The 19,351-nt window shown below is 34.0% G+C and overlaps 1 protein-coding gene across 2 annotated transcripts in view; it reads right to left on the reverse strand.

The window, feature by feature from the left end:
• The window catches only part of LOC136037939 (ATP-dependent RNA helicase SUV3 homolog, mitochondrial-like), a 377,602-nt gene extending 364,311 nt beyond the window's left edge, over nucleotides 1-13,291 (reverse strand). Inside the window, exons 1-3 of one of the 2 annotated variants that reach the window (XM_065720820.1) lie at nucleotides 13,091-13,291; nucleotides 3,688-3,899; nucleotides 1,547-1,769 (exon numbers count right to left, since the gene is read on the reverse strand). In XM_065720820.1, coding sequence (XP_065576892.1) covers nucleotides 1,547-1,769; nucleotides 3,688-3,899; nucleotides 13,091-13,191 — 536 coding nt within the window. In that variant the 5' untranslated portion in view covers nucleotides 13,192-13,291. The remainder of the gene's footprint in view (nucleotides 1-1,546; nucleotides 1,770-3,687; nucleotides 3,900-13,090) is intronic. The other variant, XM_065720811.1, reaches the window with a different exon arrangement.
• Nucleotides 13,292-19,351: the final 6,060 nt, after the last annotated feature.

Here is a 19,351-nt window from a genome sequence, read left to right on the forward strand (position 1 = left end):
CTTTTTTTAGAGATATTACTTATATATTAAGCGACGTTCGCTTTGAGCAACGCAGATTTTGATTCAAATCCAAAAAAGGAGAAAACCATCTAAATATTCAGTAAAAAAGAATAATAAATGACCATAATTATTCACCAATGATAATTACAAGAGTAACTGTGGTAATTAAAGAGGCTTGATTTCTGTAGGAAGAAAATTACTTAAAATAATGATACTTATTAAAAATGTTCTAAGACTGTTTGACAAAAAATGGAAAAAAAATACTTAAGACTAAACGAGGCTGATTTTCAGCCAATTGAAAAAAACGAATAAAAATACAAAAACAGATAATTTGGCAAGGAGTTAAGCCATCCTCAGTGCTGAAGAAAAAAATATATAAGAAAAACTAAGAATAAACCTAACTTTCTGAAGTCAACACTAACAAGGCAGAAGAAATATTTTGGTTTGTTAGTAAGGTTTTCTTCCGCTTTGGTATCGTCGACTTCATCTATTTATTTTTTCAGCATTACGGACCGCTTGGGAGAGGTCCTTGCCATATTTTTTTTCTTTTTGATTTTTTTTTTTTTTTTTAGTTGGCTGACAATCACCCTGGTTTTCTTAATTATTATTATATTTGTCCGTTTTTATTTTTAAAAAAAATGCTTATTTGAATAAGAGTTGCAGGAGATAAAGTTTTGAGAGGAGAACAGTGTGATGTTAGGAAGACTAGAGGATGTATCAACCAGCTTAACTTAACCGGCTTTAAGATTAACTACAAAATTTAGCCCCTCATCGAATTTATTTAGCCCTTTTTTCGTCAGTTTTATAGATTATGAATGGGCATTTAATTCGGCCAATAGAAAAACTTCAGCGAAGGTCCTGATTAGGTTTTACTCTTTTTAGGGACATTTGGTCAACATTCTTTCCTGTTTTCTTTCAGAAGTATAGAATACTTATAGCCAAATAAAATTTTCATACCGTCAATTATTGCTGCTTGAAACTTTTCCTTTAATTTTCAGCAAAAAGGAAATGAAACTGTACAATTTAGGAGATCTGATGGGAAAAGGCAGCCCTTATTGTAGCCCTAAGCCTTTATTTGTAGTATTTATGTTGGTTTCAGGTTTCTTTTATTCACTCACAGTTTAAGTTTGACATACTGTATGACTATTTCAGCTCGTATTAGATTTTAATTTAGGTTTAAAATCAGCCCGTTTTATGATTAATCAAAGAAAAAAAAAATATTGCTCATTGTTTATGGCCCACCAATCAATGGGACAATCCTGCACACCTCTTTTTGGGGGTTGTTACAAACATGTAGTAATCCACTGATATATGCTAGAGAGAAATTTTTCTTTATTAAATAAAGAAAAAAATAAGAAAACCCTAACTAGAAAATTCACTAATTATGGAATTATAAGTCTACTGACAGTTCTCACAGTGTCTAAAATTTCTAAAAGCTCTACAGCATCATTCCCTCTGAACTGAAAACAAAACAGAATGTTCAAACGTTACTAACTAGCGCTTGCAGATTACAAGCTCAAATTTAATAGTATAAAATTTAACTTACCACGATGCAGGAATTGTAAGATCTGATATCTTTTTTAGATCCTCAACGCAATCCAAATGAGGGAAAACCTTTCGGGCATGTTCATAATAGTAAGGAAATAAACTGTGAACATGGTCCGCCTCTGCCAAGATGTCGCTAATAACAATATGTAATTCGGTTGGCATTGCATCACCATCAATACAGAAACGTCGAAAACTTAGAAATGCTTGGTGGAATAAGTGAGCTAAAACATAAGGAAGAGAATAGCCTCAATACACTCCGCAAGCTCTGCTAAACACTGTAGCCCTTTACACTAAATACTGTAGCCCTGCTAAACATTGAGACCTGTAGCACTGCTAAACGCTCCTCGAGCCCAAATAATTGCTTTGTATAGGCCTAATTAAATGGCAGAAGTTGCAACTTCTCTGTGATGCGATCTATTTTACTACTTAAAGAGCCCTTGAGCTTAAAATTCCCTTGCAAATGAGCCCTCCTCACGACACTGAACGATAATCAGCAGTCGCGTAGCGCAAATAGAAACTCTTCAATAGAAAATTTTCAATAGAAACTCTTGTGTTTTTGGAGAAAGAGATTTGAAACCTGCGTTCTAGGTTTCTCAGATTTACCGAATTTCATGGTGTAGCTTTCACTAAGATTGCCCTTTTTGGAGGGGCTTTCCCTGTCTCTCAAAATTATAAAAATTTTCTTCTCCTGATAACTTTTGGCTGGTTCTCCGAACATTAATAAATTTTATATTTTTTGAGATCCCCATTAAAATTCAACTTGTTTTGTAACTATATTGGCATTAAATTGGCTTCTTCTTAAAGCTAGGGTTACCATTGGAACAGGTTGCTCTTTACTAACAGATTATAATCAACGATGAAGGAGTACAAACGTTTATGAGGAAAAGAAGAAGAAAGTAAGAGAAGAACAAGATGAAAGAGTAGATATGAATACGAGTGAAAGAAGAACAAAGAAAGAGAAAAAAGGTGAAAAGGGAGAAATAACAGATGAGCCAGCACTTAGAATTCAAATTAGGAAGAGATGTTGCCAAAAGGGTCTGCCACCCTCCCCCTTGATGTGAAAAGAATGAAAGGATGGGGAAGAAGAGAAGAAGAAAGGAAAAGAAATATAGACAAATCATCAATGCATTTGTGCAAAGAAATATGATTAAGCAGTAGCATAGCAAGGTGTGGGGGTGGATGCAGTCAGGACCACTCCCTCTTGGAATGAATAAGTAAAAAATGTAAATTAAAGTAAAAAGAAAACAAGAAAAAGGTAAATTGTTTTTTCGAAAACAAATCCCTTTGCTAGCCCGACTGGAATTGGGTGGTTATATTATAGACAGGCTACCCACTTGCTGATTGGTAGTAATAAATTTAAATGCATGTCTTATTTTTCTGTTTAGGTGGAATGGAGAGCCAATTTAATAAAATTAGGAGTTATTGCAACAAATGGGCTAGACACTAACCGCCTAGTTGCTAAAATCTATTTCAGCTCAGGTTTGTTCTGATGGAAAGTGGTATTGTAATACCTAATACTGCCAGTCGTTCTTATCAAATATACTTGTGCTTACAAAGCACTTTATTTTTTATGATTAGTGCTCAAACTTGACATATTTATTTTCTTAGTTTTTTCTTCTTTTCCATTGAAAATCAATCATCAGCCCAACACTTGATATTACACTAACAGAGGTTTGTTGCTACCAAATGCAAATACCTGCTGCTTCCAGAAGGCAAAAATGCTGTAATTATTGAACTGATATTCCTAATATTTTGTCAATAATTTTCATTAGCTTCTATTAATATTATGGTGTTATTTATTTTATTCATTTTTTTGCCTAGTTAAGCAAATGAGTTGGAAAAATGTATGCATTCCCCGAGCTTTTCAATATTTCAGTGATTGTCATTTCAGTATTTTTATCTCCTTTCATTCTGCTTAATATCATGTTTATTTTATTCTTCTCATTTGCTGAGTTTAAATTGTCAGTCAGCAACTATTGAATTTAAAAAATACTTCACTGTGTAATTATAGCAACTTAAGTTGTTTTATCACCAAGTTTCAGCAAAATATTGCCCCCGCCCAACCAAACGTGTTACCTCTGACTTCAAATATTAAAGATTCAAAATAAAAAGAATGGCAAACAATATAAAAAAACAAACCATCAAGGCCATTTTCGGCAGCCAGAAGTTTAATTTCTTCACTTTGCTGAAACTGGTTAAGCAGTCTTAATAGGTCTTCTTTTGGCAGCATTCCAGCAATCTCTGCTCCAGCATTAATATCATCTGGATTAGGTGCAATGGGTACAGGAACAATGAGTTGAGACAAAGATTTTTGCTTTACTTCTTTCTTTCGTTTTTGAAAGCAGGATGAACTAAAGGAAAGCTATCTATTAGATAAAGTTCACTTAATTAAATCTGCCAATAAAATTAGCATGAAAACCATTATAGCAAACTAAGAACAAAATTCAGAAATTCAAATTTTTCAAAGAAAATGCGTACAGAAAAAGTTAAAAATTAACCTAATATCATAAGAAGCCAAAAACTCAAATAAAATCGCCAATATAACAGCCTTTTCCCTGTTCTAGAGGCAGGAACACACTCTCAAAACAGGATACTTTTATACCCTTTATGCCCAACTATGCTTATACTAAACTTCTCAAAATAGAATACTTTTACACCCTTTATACCCAACTAAGCCTACTAAAATTCTCGAAATAGAGTACCTTTAAACCCTTTATGCCCACAAATATATCCAACTTTACCTCTTTATACCCAACAATGCCCACTAATATTTTAAAAATAGAATATTTTATACCCTTTATGTCCAACTATACTTGCTATGCTCCTTAATATAGAATACTTTTATACCCTTTATGCCCAATAATACCTATTAAAATTCTCAAAATATAACACTTTCATATCTTTATAACCAACTATGCTTACTAAAATTCTAAAAATAGAATGCTTTTATACCTTTATTCCCAATTATACCTACGAAAATTCTAATTCCTATCAAAAGATTTTAAGTAGGAATATTTTATATAATTATTCTTATGTTAAGCCAGAGGGTAAATAATTGTTTTCTGGACAAACTTTCTTTAACATTTTAAAGAAAATGGTTTAGCTAGGTAATTAAAACTTTTTGAGATTTTCTGGATTTCATGTTTAGTCTTTTTATGTGAGCATATTTACCTGGCTCTACCTACTTTCTTCAAAATATTGAAAAAAATTATCTTATACATTGACATGTGTCCAAAGAAAGTGGGGATACAAGAAAGGAGGATGCCTCTCCCAAAGATTGGTCTGGAATACATGATAATTATTGCCTAGAAAATGCATTTACTCTCATTTTATCCCTCCCCACTCCCATTGCTGGTTGAATATAGTGGTTGCCTATTGGTAAGGGAGCCTCAGATATTTGTCCAAAAGGGGTGGAAGAACAACATTAAGAGTTCATTATTATTCACAAATTTCATCATTAGTTACACCTTCTAACTCCTTAGAACTTCAAAGTTTCCTGGAAATCTGCCCCAATGGCTCTAATGCTAGAATATTACATGGGTAGTGCAGATGTTCCTCCTTTCTGATTCTTTGTAAAGGTGATGTTGGCAGGGGGCATTCATGGTTGCTTTACTCAGCTGCTTCTATGATCTCACCACTGTTCTGAAAAAGCATACTTGGTAGATCTGGTTTGACTGCTTGACTTTGGCAGTTTCTGGAAATTACCTTATTCATAGTGACTGGTGCATCAAGTACAGTTAAGACAGTTGAATTTTCTTGAAGTTGTTTTTGCCTCAACACAATGTTACTGCATCTCTGCCAGCAGAGAAGAGTTGGCCTTTTGAGAGCCACAAGGCCTTTTTTGTACAGAAATGATGCTACATGTTTTATATATTTAGCACTACCCTCTGAATCTTTTCAAAAAGTTTAATACTTTATTGATATCTGGGTAGAGCAAGGAACATACCAAAGTCAAATACCCAAGGAAGGATGAGGACAATCTCGAGAGGACTTTATACATATTTATTTCTATAAAATGTACATTTTTCCTTATACATTTTTGAGAGTATTGTCAGTTGATGTAGTCCTTCCTGTTCATTGTGTCATTGTTAAACTCAAAGAAACTTAAAGATTTATTACCATTTGCTCTTGATTCTATTAATTTTTTGCAAATTCAATTTGTTCAGAATATGTATAGTTTAAGAAGTCATTTAGCAAAACTGTTTTGCCCTAGAATTCATACTGAACAATCTAGATTTTTTCCAAAAATTCAGTAATACAGTTTTGGAACATTCATGAAAGTTATGTGGAATCACGATCTTCTATTTTGCTTTCTAAAAATAATTTAAACTATATCTAATTGATAGTTATTAATTAATACAAAATCCTGGTTGCCTCTGTAAGTAAGGAGCGACATTAAAACTTAAAAAGAACAGAAATTACTCCGTATACGAAAGGGGCTTTTCCTCCTCAACGCCCCGCTCTTTACGCTAAAGTTTGACTCTTTCTCTTAACTCTACATTTTAAAACAGGTAAAAACTTCACCGTAAAGAGCGGGGCGTTGAGGAGGAAAAGCCCCTTTCATATATGGAGTAATTTCTGTTCGTTTTAAGTTTTAATGTCGCTCCTTACTTTCATTTAAAAAAACTTTTTTTTTTTGTTTAGTTTCTGGACATTTTTAAATTGATGCATGTTTTGATCTTGGCTCTCCACACATAAATAATTAAAACAAAATTTGCAAATTAATTTTTTTTTGGCTAAATGGCTTTTTCATAGTTTTAATCGGAAGATTTTGAGAAAAAAGGAGCGAGGGAGGAGGCCTAGTTGCCCTCCAATTTTTTGATTACTTAAAAAGGCAACTATAACTTTTAAATTTTTACGAACGTTTTCATAAGTAAAAAATATACGTAACTTACGAATTAACTTACGTAGCAAACTTCTATATTCGTATATTTTTATTACGTATATGAGGGGGCGCACCCCTCTTCAATACCTCGTTCTTTACACAAAAGCTTAAATTTTGTTTCAATTCCTTAAGAATGACCCCTGAATCACAAAGGCCGTAGAATAAATAGTTGAAATTACTAAAAATACTTTAGCGTAAACAGCAAGGTATTACGAGGAGGTAAATCCCTCATATGCGTAATAATTTCTGTTCGTTTTCAGTTTTAGTGCTGCTCCTCACTTTCAGTAGAAAAAACTTTTCATATTTATTTTTTCATTGTTTTCTTAAATAATGCTAGAAAATCCTGCACCCCCTCCATTGAAAGTCTCTTCCCACATGAGAAGTTCCTCCATAGAAAGATCCTCCGACGTAACCCCCCTCAACTCTCCCCCCTAACCAAAAAAATCCCCCTAAAAACGTCTGTACACTTCCCAGTAACCATTACTATATGTAAACACAGGTCAAAGTTTGTACCTTGCAGCCCCTCCCACGGGAACTGTGGGGGAGTAAGTCGTCCCCAAAGACATGGTTATTAGGTTTTTCGACTATGGTGAATAAAATGGCTATCTCAGAATTTTGATCCGGTGACTTTGGGGGAAAATGAGCGTGGGAGGGGGCCTAGGTGCCCTCCAATTTTTTTGTCACTTAAAAAGGGCACTAGAACTTTTAATTTCCGTTACAGTGAGCCCTTCCGCGACATTCTAGGATCACTGAGTCGATACAATCACCCCTGGGGAAAAAAACAAAAAACAAATAAACACGCATCCAAGGTTTGCCTTCTGGCAAAAAATACAAAATTCCACATTTTTGTAGATAGGGGCTTGAAACTTCTACAATAAGGTTCTCTGATACGCTGAATCTGATGGTGTGATTTTCGTTAAGATCGTATGACTTTTAGGGGGTGTATTCCCCTATTTTCAAAAATGAGGCAAATTTTCTCAGGCTTGTAACTTTTGATGGGTAAGACTAATCTTGATGAAACTTATATATTTAAAATCAGCATTAAAATGCAATTTTTTTGATGTAACTATTATTATCAAAATTCCATTTTTTAGAGTTTCGGTTACTAATGAGCCGGGTCACTCCTTACTACAGTTTGTTACTGTTTGATTAATTAAAAAAAAAACAGTTTTTCAACCGAAAGTAAGGAGCAATATTAGAGCTTAAAACGAACAGAAATTATTATGTATACGGGGGGCCCCCTTGTCAGTACCTCGCTCTTTATGCTACAGTTCGAATTTTGTCCCAATTCTTTAAGAATGACTCCTTAATTATAAAGGCTGTTGAACTAGGATAAATGATTCTTTTGAAAGTACTAAAAACTTTAGCCTAAAAGCAAGGTATTGACAAGGGGGCAACTTAATAATTTCTGCTGGTTTCAAGTTTTATTGCTACTTCTTAATTTAATTTAAAAGAAACTTGTTTCTTTTTAATTTAATTTCTGATTGTTTTTTGGATAATACTCGGAAATCTGGATCCCTCTCCATTGTAAATCCCCTTCCCTCATGAAAATTTCCTCAATGGAAAGATCCTTCCACATACACTCCCCCTCACCAGGAAAATCCCCCTTGAAAACGTCTGTATCCTTTCAAATAACCAACACCATAAGTAAACTGAGCAAAGTTCATAGCATGCAGCCCTTCCGCCAGGGACTGTGGGGGTTAAGTCATCCTCAAAGACATAGTTATTAGAATTTTCTACTATGCTGAAGAAAATGGCTATCTCAAAATTTTGATTGGGTGACTTTGGGGGAAAATGAGCAAGGGAGGGGGCTAGCTGTCCTTCAATCTTTTGATCACTTAAAAAGGGCACTAGAACTTTTGATTTCCGAGTAAATGAACCCTCTCCTGATCTTCTAGAATCACCAGTTCAATATGATCACTCCTGGGAGAAAAAAAATAAATAAACATATGTTTGTGATCTTTCTTCTGGCAAAAAAAGCGAAATTCCACATTTTTGTACAAAAGAGCTTGAAACCTCTACAGTAGAGTTATCTGGTGTGCTGAATGTGATTTTTGTTAAGATCACTTGATGTTTTGGGTGTATTTTCTCCTTTTTCAAAAATCGGGCAAATTTTCTCAGTTTTGTAACATTTGGGTTAAACTAAATTTGATGAATTTTATATGGTTCAAATAAGCATCAAAATTAGATTCTTTTGATGCATCTAAGATTACCAAGACTCTGTTTCTCAGAGTTTTGGTTACTATTGAACTGCATTGCTCCTTACTTACAGTTCATTGCCACAAACTGTTTAATTAAGGTTAGTATTTGATTTGGAGTGTGAGTTGTCAATTGAATGTGATGTCTCATTTTCTTTTATCTAGAGTATTGCTATTTCTATTTTTCATTACTTTTATACTTTTATTTATTTATTTAGTTGTTGTTGTTTAAGGGTGCTGGTTTTTGAGTATAACTCACTTTGTAGTGACTTATATTTTCTGTAAATGCTTTCTTTTCTGTTGTATCATGTGTTATGGTGTTCAATTGTCATGCAGTGAGAGATATTGAACCTGCAGTTTTGTCCTTTGTTTTAGTAAGTTGATGTTAATCAGACAGTTTGTTAGGAAACAGCACTTATGGAAGTTCTGTGGTCATTTGGAAAAGTGTATAATAAAACTTTTAGGAATGGATATCAGCCTATATTAGCACCTTCCCAGAAAACCAATATTTTTCTGCTCTAAGACAATGCTATTTTGTGATCCAGAATTTTGTTTTGAGACATAAATTAAGCATTGGTAAAATTCTAGATCAGCCCCTTTGTCAAGATCTCAGTTAGTTAACAGGCTAAATGAATGAAACTTTCAATAATTGATGCATGGTCTAAAGTAGGGCTGTAAAGATTCTCACATTTCTATCTTTACGTCTTCCTTCTTGCAAGGCACTGAATTTCCATGAGCTTAAACATATTTTGTGCTAGATGACTATTGTCTTTAGAAATTAATTCAACTACTGATTCCTGCAAGTTCTGTTTCTCATGAGTTTTACTACAGATGTCCAATTTTTGAGGGAACTAGAGAACAAAATGATCATGTGGGGATTAGTTAGAGAAAAAATGTGGTTAAAAATTTAAAAGAAAGTTTCATTAGATGAGCCAACAATAAAATATTCAGTATTATATAACTTTTGCAATGTATGAAATTCTAATAGAAGAATTCTATGAGTTGGAACCCAGAAATTTAGAACAGCATTTTGATTGCTACACCTATCTCAGAAAGTTGTTAAGTCAGGGGAATGGAACTTTTGAGAGTAGACCTGCAACCCTAATTAGGGTCTTGAAAGGTATATTCATGCTCTTATCTTTTCCCATTCCCTGTTTACATTAATTCCACTGGGGGTAATTTAGGAATATAGTACCCTGCTTGCTGCCTCTTGTCAAGTAAACCAAACTGAATATACAATTCTGATGCACATAGTTGCTTGACAAAAGAGGGAGTTGTTAACCACAAAAGACAAGTAGAAATTTCAGCAGTACAAGATGTAATATCAAGAAGTTTTCATGTCTATCTACATTTTAAGAATTCTAATTACATCCAAACTGTTATTATAATCCTCATTGTATAGGCACTTGTAACTCTTCCAGCCTTCATTAAGCAACTTCTTGATGCCTCTATGCTTTCTGATGATATCATTTTTTTTCAAGAGACTTTTTTGGGAGTTTTCAACTCATGTACTGAAGAAGTTTGGTTCTCTAGCTGGTATTTAGTGAAGGGATTAGGAAGTGAGATTTAGGAAGAGTGAAAAGATTACTGCATAGTAGCTAAAAAGCTCAGCTCTGCCCTTTCCTTTGAAAGGCACACAAAGTTTGTTTTTGTTTTTAAATCTGAGTCCATACTGGCCACGTGACAAGACAACAAGCTAAAAAGATTTTAGCTAAAAAAATCCTAAAGAAACAAGCTAAAAATCCTAAAGAAGAGAGAAACAAGGATAATAACAACTAGTGATTTGCACTTAAGGTGGTCAAGCAGAAGTCTTGACCAAAATATTTACATATTCCTGTTTGTTTTTTCAATGGCTATTAATATCCTCATTTTTCTCTCCTCTTTATGATTCTTTTGTTTTTCTTTTTGGTTTTGAGTCCTCCTTTGTCAATTTGCTTCTAAAGCCTTTTGCCAGCTTTTAGTATATCTCAGCACTCCTTATACAAGCAAAACCTCCATTTTGTACTACTGCAATCAGACACTGAGTCCTCTCTCTATATTTGGTCCAACAGAGATGGTTCTTCTAATAGTTCCAATAGTCTAGGACTTGCCAGCAGTAATTCCCCTGTATGAGCATGGAGCTTGTTGCCAATTATATATTACGATCCATAATTTCCACTTATATGCATATTGTAGATCAACACAATTTGATGTATGTCTACAGGAAAAAGAATACATTGAAAATCTACAGAATATCTTCAGAAAACCAAAATCCTATTCTCTAATAATATTTACCCCAAATCAACAGAGAATTCTGTAACAAGTTCAAATTTTTGGCTTGATACCAACCCATTATCAGACCAAAACTTTGATACAATTTGATAAGTGACCTTTTTTGTCTTTGGATTGGCACTTCTTATGTTCAAGAAACAAAACAGATGCAAAATTCAAGCTCTTCTTGGTTAGCAAGTCTGATCATCAGTAGAAAAAGTATAAGCTGACTTGGCTATTCAAAGCATCAAAAAACTACAACCAAGCAATCTATTGCTAAAAAGTGAAGATTTGATTGCTCCAAAAAGTTTCTGAAAATTTACTTTCCAAAATAACATTTTACTATTCAGACTAATGAAAATAATCATTAGCATTCCTGAATCAACTGCACATGGTAATTTTTTTCTAACAAAACGGTTTTTTTTAGAAACTTGTTTTTAAACTTTTGGTTACTATAGACTGTTTTACCTTTTGGGGCACCCTTTATGACTTAAAATATAACTTCTCCCATAAGTAATGTTTGAATTAAGAAAGAGCATAAAAAATACATTCATTTTATTTTATGCATAAAGGCATTCATATATATACCAATTCAGGGTATACCCTATATATACCAATTCAGGGTATACCCTATATATACATTTCAACATTGGGAGGGGGGGGTAAAATTCATTTCTGATGCAAATGAATGCTAAATTTGGATTCATGGTGCAATCCTGGCTATAAAGCTAAGTTTGAACTTTACCCTCCACCCCTAATGTACAAATATAGGTAAATTTATAGCAAACAGTATTACTGGCTTTCATATAAAGTGAATATACCACTCAATGCCTTTTTTTATGCTCTTTACAGATATAATAATCGTTTCTACTGGAAATTCAGATTTAAGCACTTTTTGACCTCTTAAAAATGACCTAAATATGGGGTATAAAAAAGGCTAAGAAAATTGATCTTGAACCTTAAACACCTTATAACATTGATCTCAAACTTACTGTTTCCTTATAAATCAATTTTTTTAATTATATATAATCCACAAGCACTGATTTTCCAATATTAATTTGGATAAATTAATTTTTCCAATGTTATGATGTTTTCTTCTTCCTTGACATTAAATTTTAAGTAAAAGCATGTGTTTTTGGTTGAAAATATGAAAGTGGCTATTATGAATGCCAGTTATACTGTTTGCTATAAATTTACCTATATTAAATACAGCAATGGTTAGTTTACGCTTTACCCCTACCCCCCTGATGTACAAATATATAGCCCAAATTTGTTTCTAAACCATCACAGATTTGCAATTTCAAATATCCTATTATTTTGTAAAAAAATGACTGAAAACGTATGCTTTAATTGAATTTTGGTGACAAGGAAGAAGAAAACACCATAACATTGATAAAATTTCTTAATCCAATTTAATTGTGGAAAATCAGTGCTTGTGGATAACATAAAATTTAAAAAATGGATTTATAATGAAACAGTAAGTTTGAGTCCAATGTTATAAAGTTTGAGAGCAATGTTTTAAGCCTTTTTTATACCCCATATTTTAAGTGCCTAAATCTGAATTTCTGGTAGAAGCAATTATTATATTTGTACAGAGCATAAAACAGGCATCAAGTGGTGTATTCACTTTATACAAAAGCCAGTAATACTGTTTGCTATAATTTTATCCAAATATAGCCTATACCCTGAATTGGTATATATAGGGGTGGGGGTAAAGTTAATTTCTGATGCAAATATATGTTAAAATTGGATTCACAATGCAATTCTGACAGCATACCATTCTGACTATAGAGGTAGGTGTTTTTCTTAGCTGCCAAAATAATCCATTAATATAAACCTTACCCAAAAATTTACCATGAGATGGTTAAGCTTTTAACTAAGGCCTATAATATTGTTTCTCTAGAAGAGGCCATAGGCTAGAACTAGACAAAAATGTTACCAGTGAGAAAACATTTGCATAACCTAAGGTCCAAATAAATTCCTGAAATAAGAGGACAAGGCATAATTTTCATGGCAGGTCTACTATCTATTAGCCAAATATTTGGATAGTGTTGAAAGAATGAGCCTATTACATTTAGGTAATCAGAAAAGGCCATGTACAAGAGTGCTACACTCTTTTTTCATTATATTTTTTGATTAAAAATATGAATCTTGGAACAAGACTATCAATAAGTAGCCTAAAAGTGAAAAAAGACTAACCTAAGCTCACCTTGAAAAATAATTTTTATCTTTTTTAGCAGTAATATTAACTAGCTGTCTAGATACAGCCCACGTCTGCAATAATGGTATTCTGATCCTTGAACAAGCCATTAAATATACATATATGGCCTGGATGAATTTTGTAATTTGCCAGGAGGATAATTTTTCTTCTCAATGTAAATTCCCGCGTTGGAATTTTTCAAATGTCTTGCTATTGCCGAATCTAAATAGGACCTTGGCGTTAAGATGTAACATTTTTAGCATAAGATATCTCAATAGAAATACAAAACAACCTTAAATGAGCCCATATCACTAAAAATGAGCAATTTTATATGGGATCAGGTTTCCTATATAGTCTCTAAGTTATCTATGAATTATTCGTGGTAATTATTATTCGCGGAAAGCTATATTTTGCCGAAAAGCTGGGTTTTTAAGAAGCATGTGCATGCACCAAAATATCTACAAAAAAAAGATGCAGTATCAGTTAACCAAAAGCGTTCCCAACCGGGAGATTTGGGCGTTTTTCAGACCTACAATTTTCCACTTAATTTGTAGCAGGCGATCACTTCTGTTTTTCAGGTAGGTCCCAAGAAATTTGCTTCTATCAAAGAAACTGTTGCTATGGTAGATGAAATAATATATGATCAGATAGACATTGATATGGTCATTACCTGTTTATCTCCCATAATTTCGGGGAAATAATAAACCAAATATGGGGTAATATCGGGGTAGTCAATGACGAAAGGGAGGGAGACAAGGGCAACAAAAAAATTCAATAGTCTTCCAAGTTGTCTTGCAGGGACGATAGGGCTTGAGATACTTGATACTTGTGAATCAGCCAACCTAAGTCGACCTTATTAATCTGGATAGTTTCTAACTTTCAAATTATGTTCAGATAACAATGACGACATTCCGCTAGGACTTCGTCCTTGAAAGATAGTATTCTACCCTGCATCTTACTACAGTCAGGCTGCTCAATAAGATAAGGGATGTGTTATATCTCTCTCAAATCCCACTCGGCAAACTCAAAGGTCCAAGACATTTCCCAAAACCCCCTTTATAATGTGTCTCCCCACCTGTGACCCATCCTTATCATGTCCCTATTAAGGACTCCCAGAAACCGTACCCAAAACCGATGGGCTCTTAAGAAAGAGAATAGAAAAATCTGCCAAAAAAAGAAAAAGAAACAAAAAAAGGAAACACAGTCTGAAGATGAAGATCTAACAAGCAAGTTTAATTATATGATTGATTTTTCCTGAAAACGAGGCTTATCTTGAAATTTTATGACGAAATGATTCGTAAACTGATCGTGCAAGCATTTTTATGTCTATATCTCTAGCAGATCAAGAGCAAAATCTTGGGTAAGGAAGCTGCTGAACCAAAGGCCCCAATGTGACTCGATGTGGGCACCAAATTAAAAAGTTTATTTGAAAAAGATTAAAAAAGAGAAAATAGAGCGGAATATGTGTCCCAGAAGTATCTTAGGAGGAGGGTCGCCCCCTCCGACCTCATGTATCTGTTCCTGGCCTAAGTTGCTTTTAATTCTTTCATTCATCTAATTTCAACCAATTTAGCTATATAGTTAAAATAAATAGATAGATAGAATTATTCGCACGAAAGCCCCATTGGGCCATTCGCTATGTAATTAGTCACAAAACTAAAATTAAGGATTTTTTGAGGGTGGAGGGGGTTTTTTATTAGTAAAAAATTACCTTTCGATTTCCGGATATTTTCAGATATTTTACCAAAATATCCCGAAATATCCTTCGATCCCCTTGCACATTCCGCCATCAGTCTTCTTCTCTTATCCAATCTATGCTGTGTCCAGAATTTTTATTTTTATCAATTTTGAACTTTTAGCTATAAGGCTACTTTCCAATATGTCATTGTGAAAAGACAAATATCTATAACAATGTTACCACGTTTATGAAATGTGCTGAAGATACCCCTTTTATCTTCAACAGGTGCTTCCATTTTTGTGAAATAGGAGGAAGTTCCATGTTCGTAGAAAAATCTTTGCAGCAATCAAAGATTTTTATGCCAATTTCGGAGACATTTACTGAACCGGCTGAAGATAAATAATTTGTGTTCGTTTTAAGTTTCAACTTTGCTCTTACATTCATAGGAAAGCTTTGCTTTTTGTTGTTAATTGGGTAAATCACCTACGAATAATTGATCAAATTGACAAGTATACTTAAAAAAAAAGTAAAAAAGAAAAAAGAGCGGAATGCGAATGAGGGTGCCAGAATAATCTTGGAGGGGGGGCTTAGGGCCCCCCGCCCCCTGGATCCACCCCTGAAATGACTTTAGTCTAGGTTGCCGATACTGACAATCTAAAACTTTCAAAAATGGCTCCTATTAAAACATGTCAGGCCTTTTAATACATGCTTAGTTAAATCTGCTTATTAGCAGACTCATTTATATTTTTTGTAGCAATGGGACTAGCAACACCTAGAATTTTAAACTTGACTTGAGAAATTAAGAATTGTTTAGTGCGACAAAACTGACACAAAACATGAAATGAACTGAATATTCCCTCTTGGGATTCTGACCATTCAAACAACAAACACATGCCTCTTATGCCTCATGTTTTTTGTGATATCATACAATTATTTTTCGGACTAGCCGAATCTCTTCTCTGTCGGGCTTTTAGCTTAGAATTCCTCGTCCATATTATGGATTCTTATAGAAGAAAACTGAAAACATACACAATATTATTTTTTTCCCTGAAAGAGATTGTGTCAATAAAAAACGAACAAAAATTAATTTAAAAAACTTTTCCCACAAGACAAGTTTCCCAAAGAAAAGTAAAGAGCTCTATTCAGCTAAGAATAACCAAAAATAAAGTCATATAAACTTCCAAGCGTATAACTAGCACAAATCACGATCAGTAAATAAATGAAACTCAAAACAAACAGAAATTACAATAGATAACCAAGTTAAACTCAAAACCACCAAAAATTAACGTGAGTAGGGCTGATAACCCTTATATCATATTACTGTAAACCGAAGACTGGCAGGATCGATACAAGATACTGGGGTGTATAGGACTGTTGTTATTGATGTTGGAAGTAAAGAACACCATCTAGTAGTGTCTAGGATTAATCTAAAGCTGAAATTTAGGAAGGGTAACTACCTTCCGGAAAGCTGTGATATTGGTATGAGAATTTGATTCTCATCAAACTATTAAATCAAACAGTTCGTGGTAACAAACTGTAAGTAAGGAGTGACGGGCTCAATAGCTGCAGAAACTCTATAAAACGGAATTTTAATGCCAATTGATACATCAAAAGAATTGACTTATTATGCTGATTCTAAATATGCAAGTTTCATTAAGTTTAGCCTTACCCATCAAAAGCCACGAGCGTGCGAATATTTGGATGATTTTTGAAAAAAGGGAAAACACACCTTAAAATTAAAAAACCACACCATCAGTTTCAAAATATCAGAGAACCCTTCTGTAGAGGCTTCAAGTTCCAATCTGCAAACATGTAGAATTTTGTGTGTGTGTTTTTTTTTTTATCGGCCGGGTGGTCCTTAAATATAGGAAGAGGGCTCATTCAAATGGAAATTAACAGTTCTAGTGCCCTTTTTAAGTGACCCAAAGGATTGAAGGGTAGATAGGTCCCCTCTCACTCCTCTTCTTCCCAAAATCGTCCGATCAAAATTTTAGAGATAGCCGTTATGTTCAGCATAGTTTAAAGACCCAATAACTATGCCTTTGGACATAACATGACCACCCACAGCCCCTGGGGAAGGGTCTTTACGTTATAAGATTTGCCCATTGTTTACGTATAGTATTTATCATTGAGAAGTCTGCATACATTTTTGGGAGGGGGGGGAGAATTTTCTGCTGGGGGGATTTTCCACACGCAGGATTTTCCATGGGGGGAGGGGAGTTTCCAGGGAATGAACGTGTGAGGGGAAGTTTGGAAATGAGGGGGAAGCGGTTAAGTCAACGGCCGTTGGGAAGAGGTAGTGTCGCCTTAGATATTTGATAACCTTTTGTACACTGTCAGAAGTTATCTGTCAGGGAGTCAAGAAGGAGTCTTTGAATCTCTATTTATCGACACTAAATTCAATGGCATGGACCTAATTATAGATAATGTGCACTGATCTTTATTTGGATTCATCCCTTCATTTCTTTAAATCCTTGATAAGCTGTTGGAGACAGCATAAATTTGTCCGTGTGAGCTTAAATCTGATCTTATCTTGTATGATCTTGAATTCTCAGCTACGGTGGATGTTCTATCAGCTTTCCTCACACCATTTTCCTGTCTTTTCTAAATTCAGCTCTTACAAAATGATGAATCGAAAGATCCGCACGCTGGCCATGGCTGCTCTTAAATTTGGTCCAGAATGAGCTAAGCATTCTTAGATCCCGGCTAACAAAACACTACATAATACAGACCGTTTCCGGTGGGGGGGGGGGGGGTAGTGGGTTTGAAACTCCCCACCGTAATTTTTGTCCGACTCGTAAAAAAAGTAACAAAATGTATATAAAGAAAAGAAATTGCGTCTTTTTTTACCTCTCCCCCTTAAAAAATCCTGGACACGGTCTTGACCACATATAATTATTTTGACAGAGATACGGATTTTCGCTCACAGTTTGACACCTTTGGTGCATCTGTAAAAACTTCTATTGTCAATGTTGTATTGTTAATACAGTATGTACTATATCCACTTGTGGTTTAATATCTAAATTTTTTTTAAACTACCTTGAATCCGTGAATTGAAAACTTCTTAAAAACGGGAGGAGGAAAAAAAACTTTTAGAAGTTGTACAAGGTAACACATGGTTATTTAACGTATCGGATACACTACATGCATTCAACATACGCATACACATTGTGCATGTCAAGTACATCAAGCTGATTAAGGAAATTTGGCCGATTGCGAGCTGAAGGCCGATTATGGCTGCCGATTGTGAGCTGAAGGCCGATTATGGCCATCGAATATGAGCTAACAGACATATTCCAGGCTATAAACTTAAATACATTGGGTTAGCCGGGAAAAGATCCCACGTTTGCAAAATGGTACTTATGTCTTCCGAAAGGGTAGCACGCTGACCTTGACTTGAGATATTCCATATACTTAGGAGGACAGAATATATAATATATTCTGTTCTACTGCACTACAGCACCTCGGTACAGGTATGTGGATGAGCTTACACAGAAGAAGGGCAAGGCCAACTGTCAAGAATGAATTGTTAAAGTGTTGAAATATGAAGAAAAATAAAGGAATTCTTTAAGATGGAACGTGAGCCTTTTCTACAACTACTTCCTCCAAAAAGGCTTTGGCTATATACCCACCTCCTCCATGGGCTACACTCAAAGGTACAATTTAGTGCAAAATTATTTCTTACTTTCTCAATGAAAATAACAAATTAGAAAATTTTAACTATAGAAGTTAAAATACAAATGCCTGGTTTTTAATTGCTTGTTTGTAAGACCGTTGTCAATTTGTTTAGAAAATATTCTCCTAGCGTTGTTGGAAACGCAAAAACTAATACATTGATCATACTTTAATCATTTAGACAATTTTTTGGCAAACATATCAACGAATCAAAATAAAATACTAACTATGAAAAGGACAATACACAAACTAATCATGAATATAAAAAAAAAAGCAAAACTGGAAATGGTATGATAGAAAAGCCACAGACTTAATAAAATATGGAAAATAAGGAAATAAAACTAGTAGTTTCGAATAACAGAATTTTACATTAAATTTCTTCAACTAAGATTGCACATATAATTATCATAAAATATAGCCTATTTTGAAAGACCATTGCAAAAAAAGAGAAAAAAGTCGAGCTTATTTTTTTCAGAAGGAGAGTAAATCTTACTGATCAGATACAACGAGAAATTAAAAGTACGAAGAGATAGATATATTTTTTTATTGCCAATAATAGCGATTTAATAACTAATAGAGTGAGTAATTACGAAAACTAATTAATGAACATTTTTCATAATGTTCCAAAGCTCCATCTGACAATACCCAAATTTCCAAATTCCAAATTGGTGAATATGCTCTGCTATTATATGTTAATATTTTTCTTTATTTATTCTTTTATTATATGTTCTTACTAATTGTATCAACATTTCCTAGGAAAAGTTGAACTCGATAACCAGTGATCACGACCGTCTTGAACTTGAAGTTTTATGCTCAAGGTCAACTAGCCAGTATATAGCAGCTAGTGTAACCTCCGAAGATTTCAATGCTGATGCAGTTGCTGCCATCTATAAGCAAAAATACGAAAGGTGCTGTCG

Source organism: Artemia franciscana, chromosome 2, assembly GCF_032884065.1.
Source record: "Artemia franciscana chromosome 2, ASM3288406v1, whole genome shotgun sequence".
NCBI classification, from domain to species: Eukaryota; Metazoa; Arthropoda; class Branchiopoda; order Anostraca; family Artemiidae; genus Artemia; species Artemia franciscana.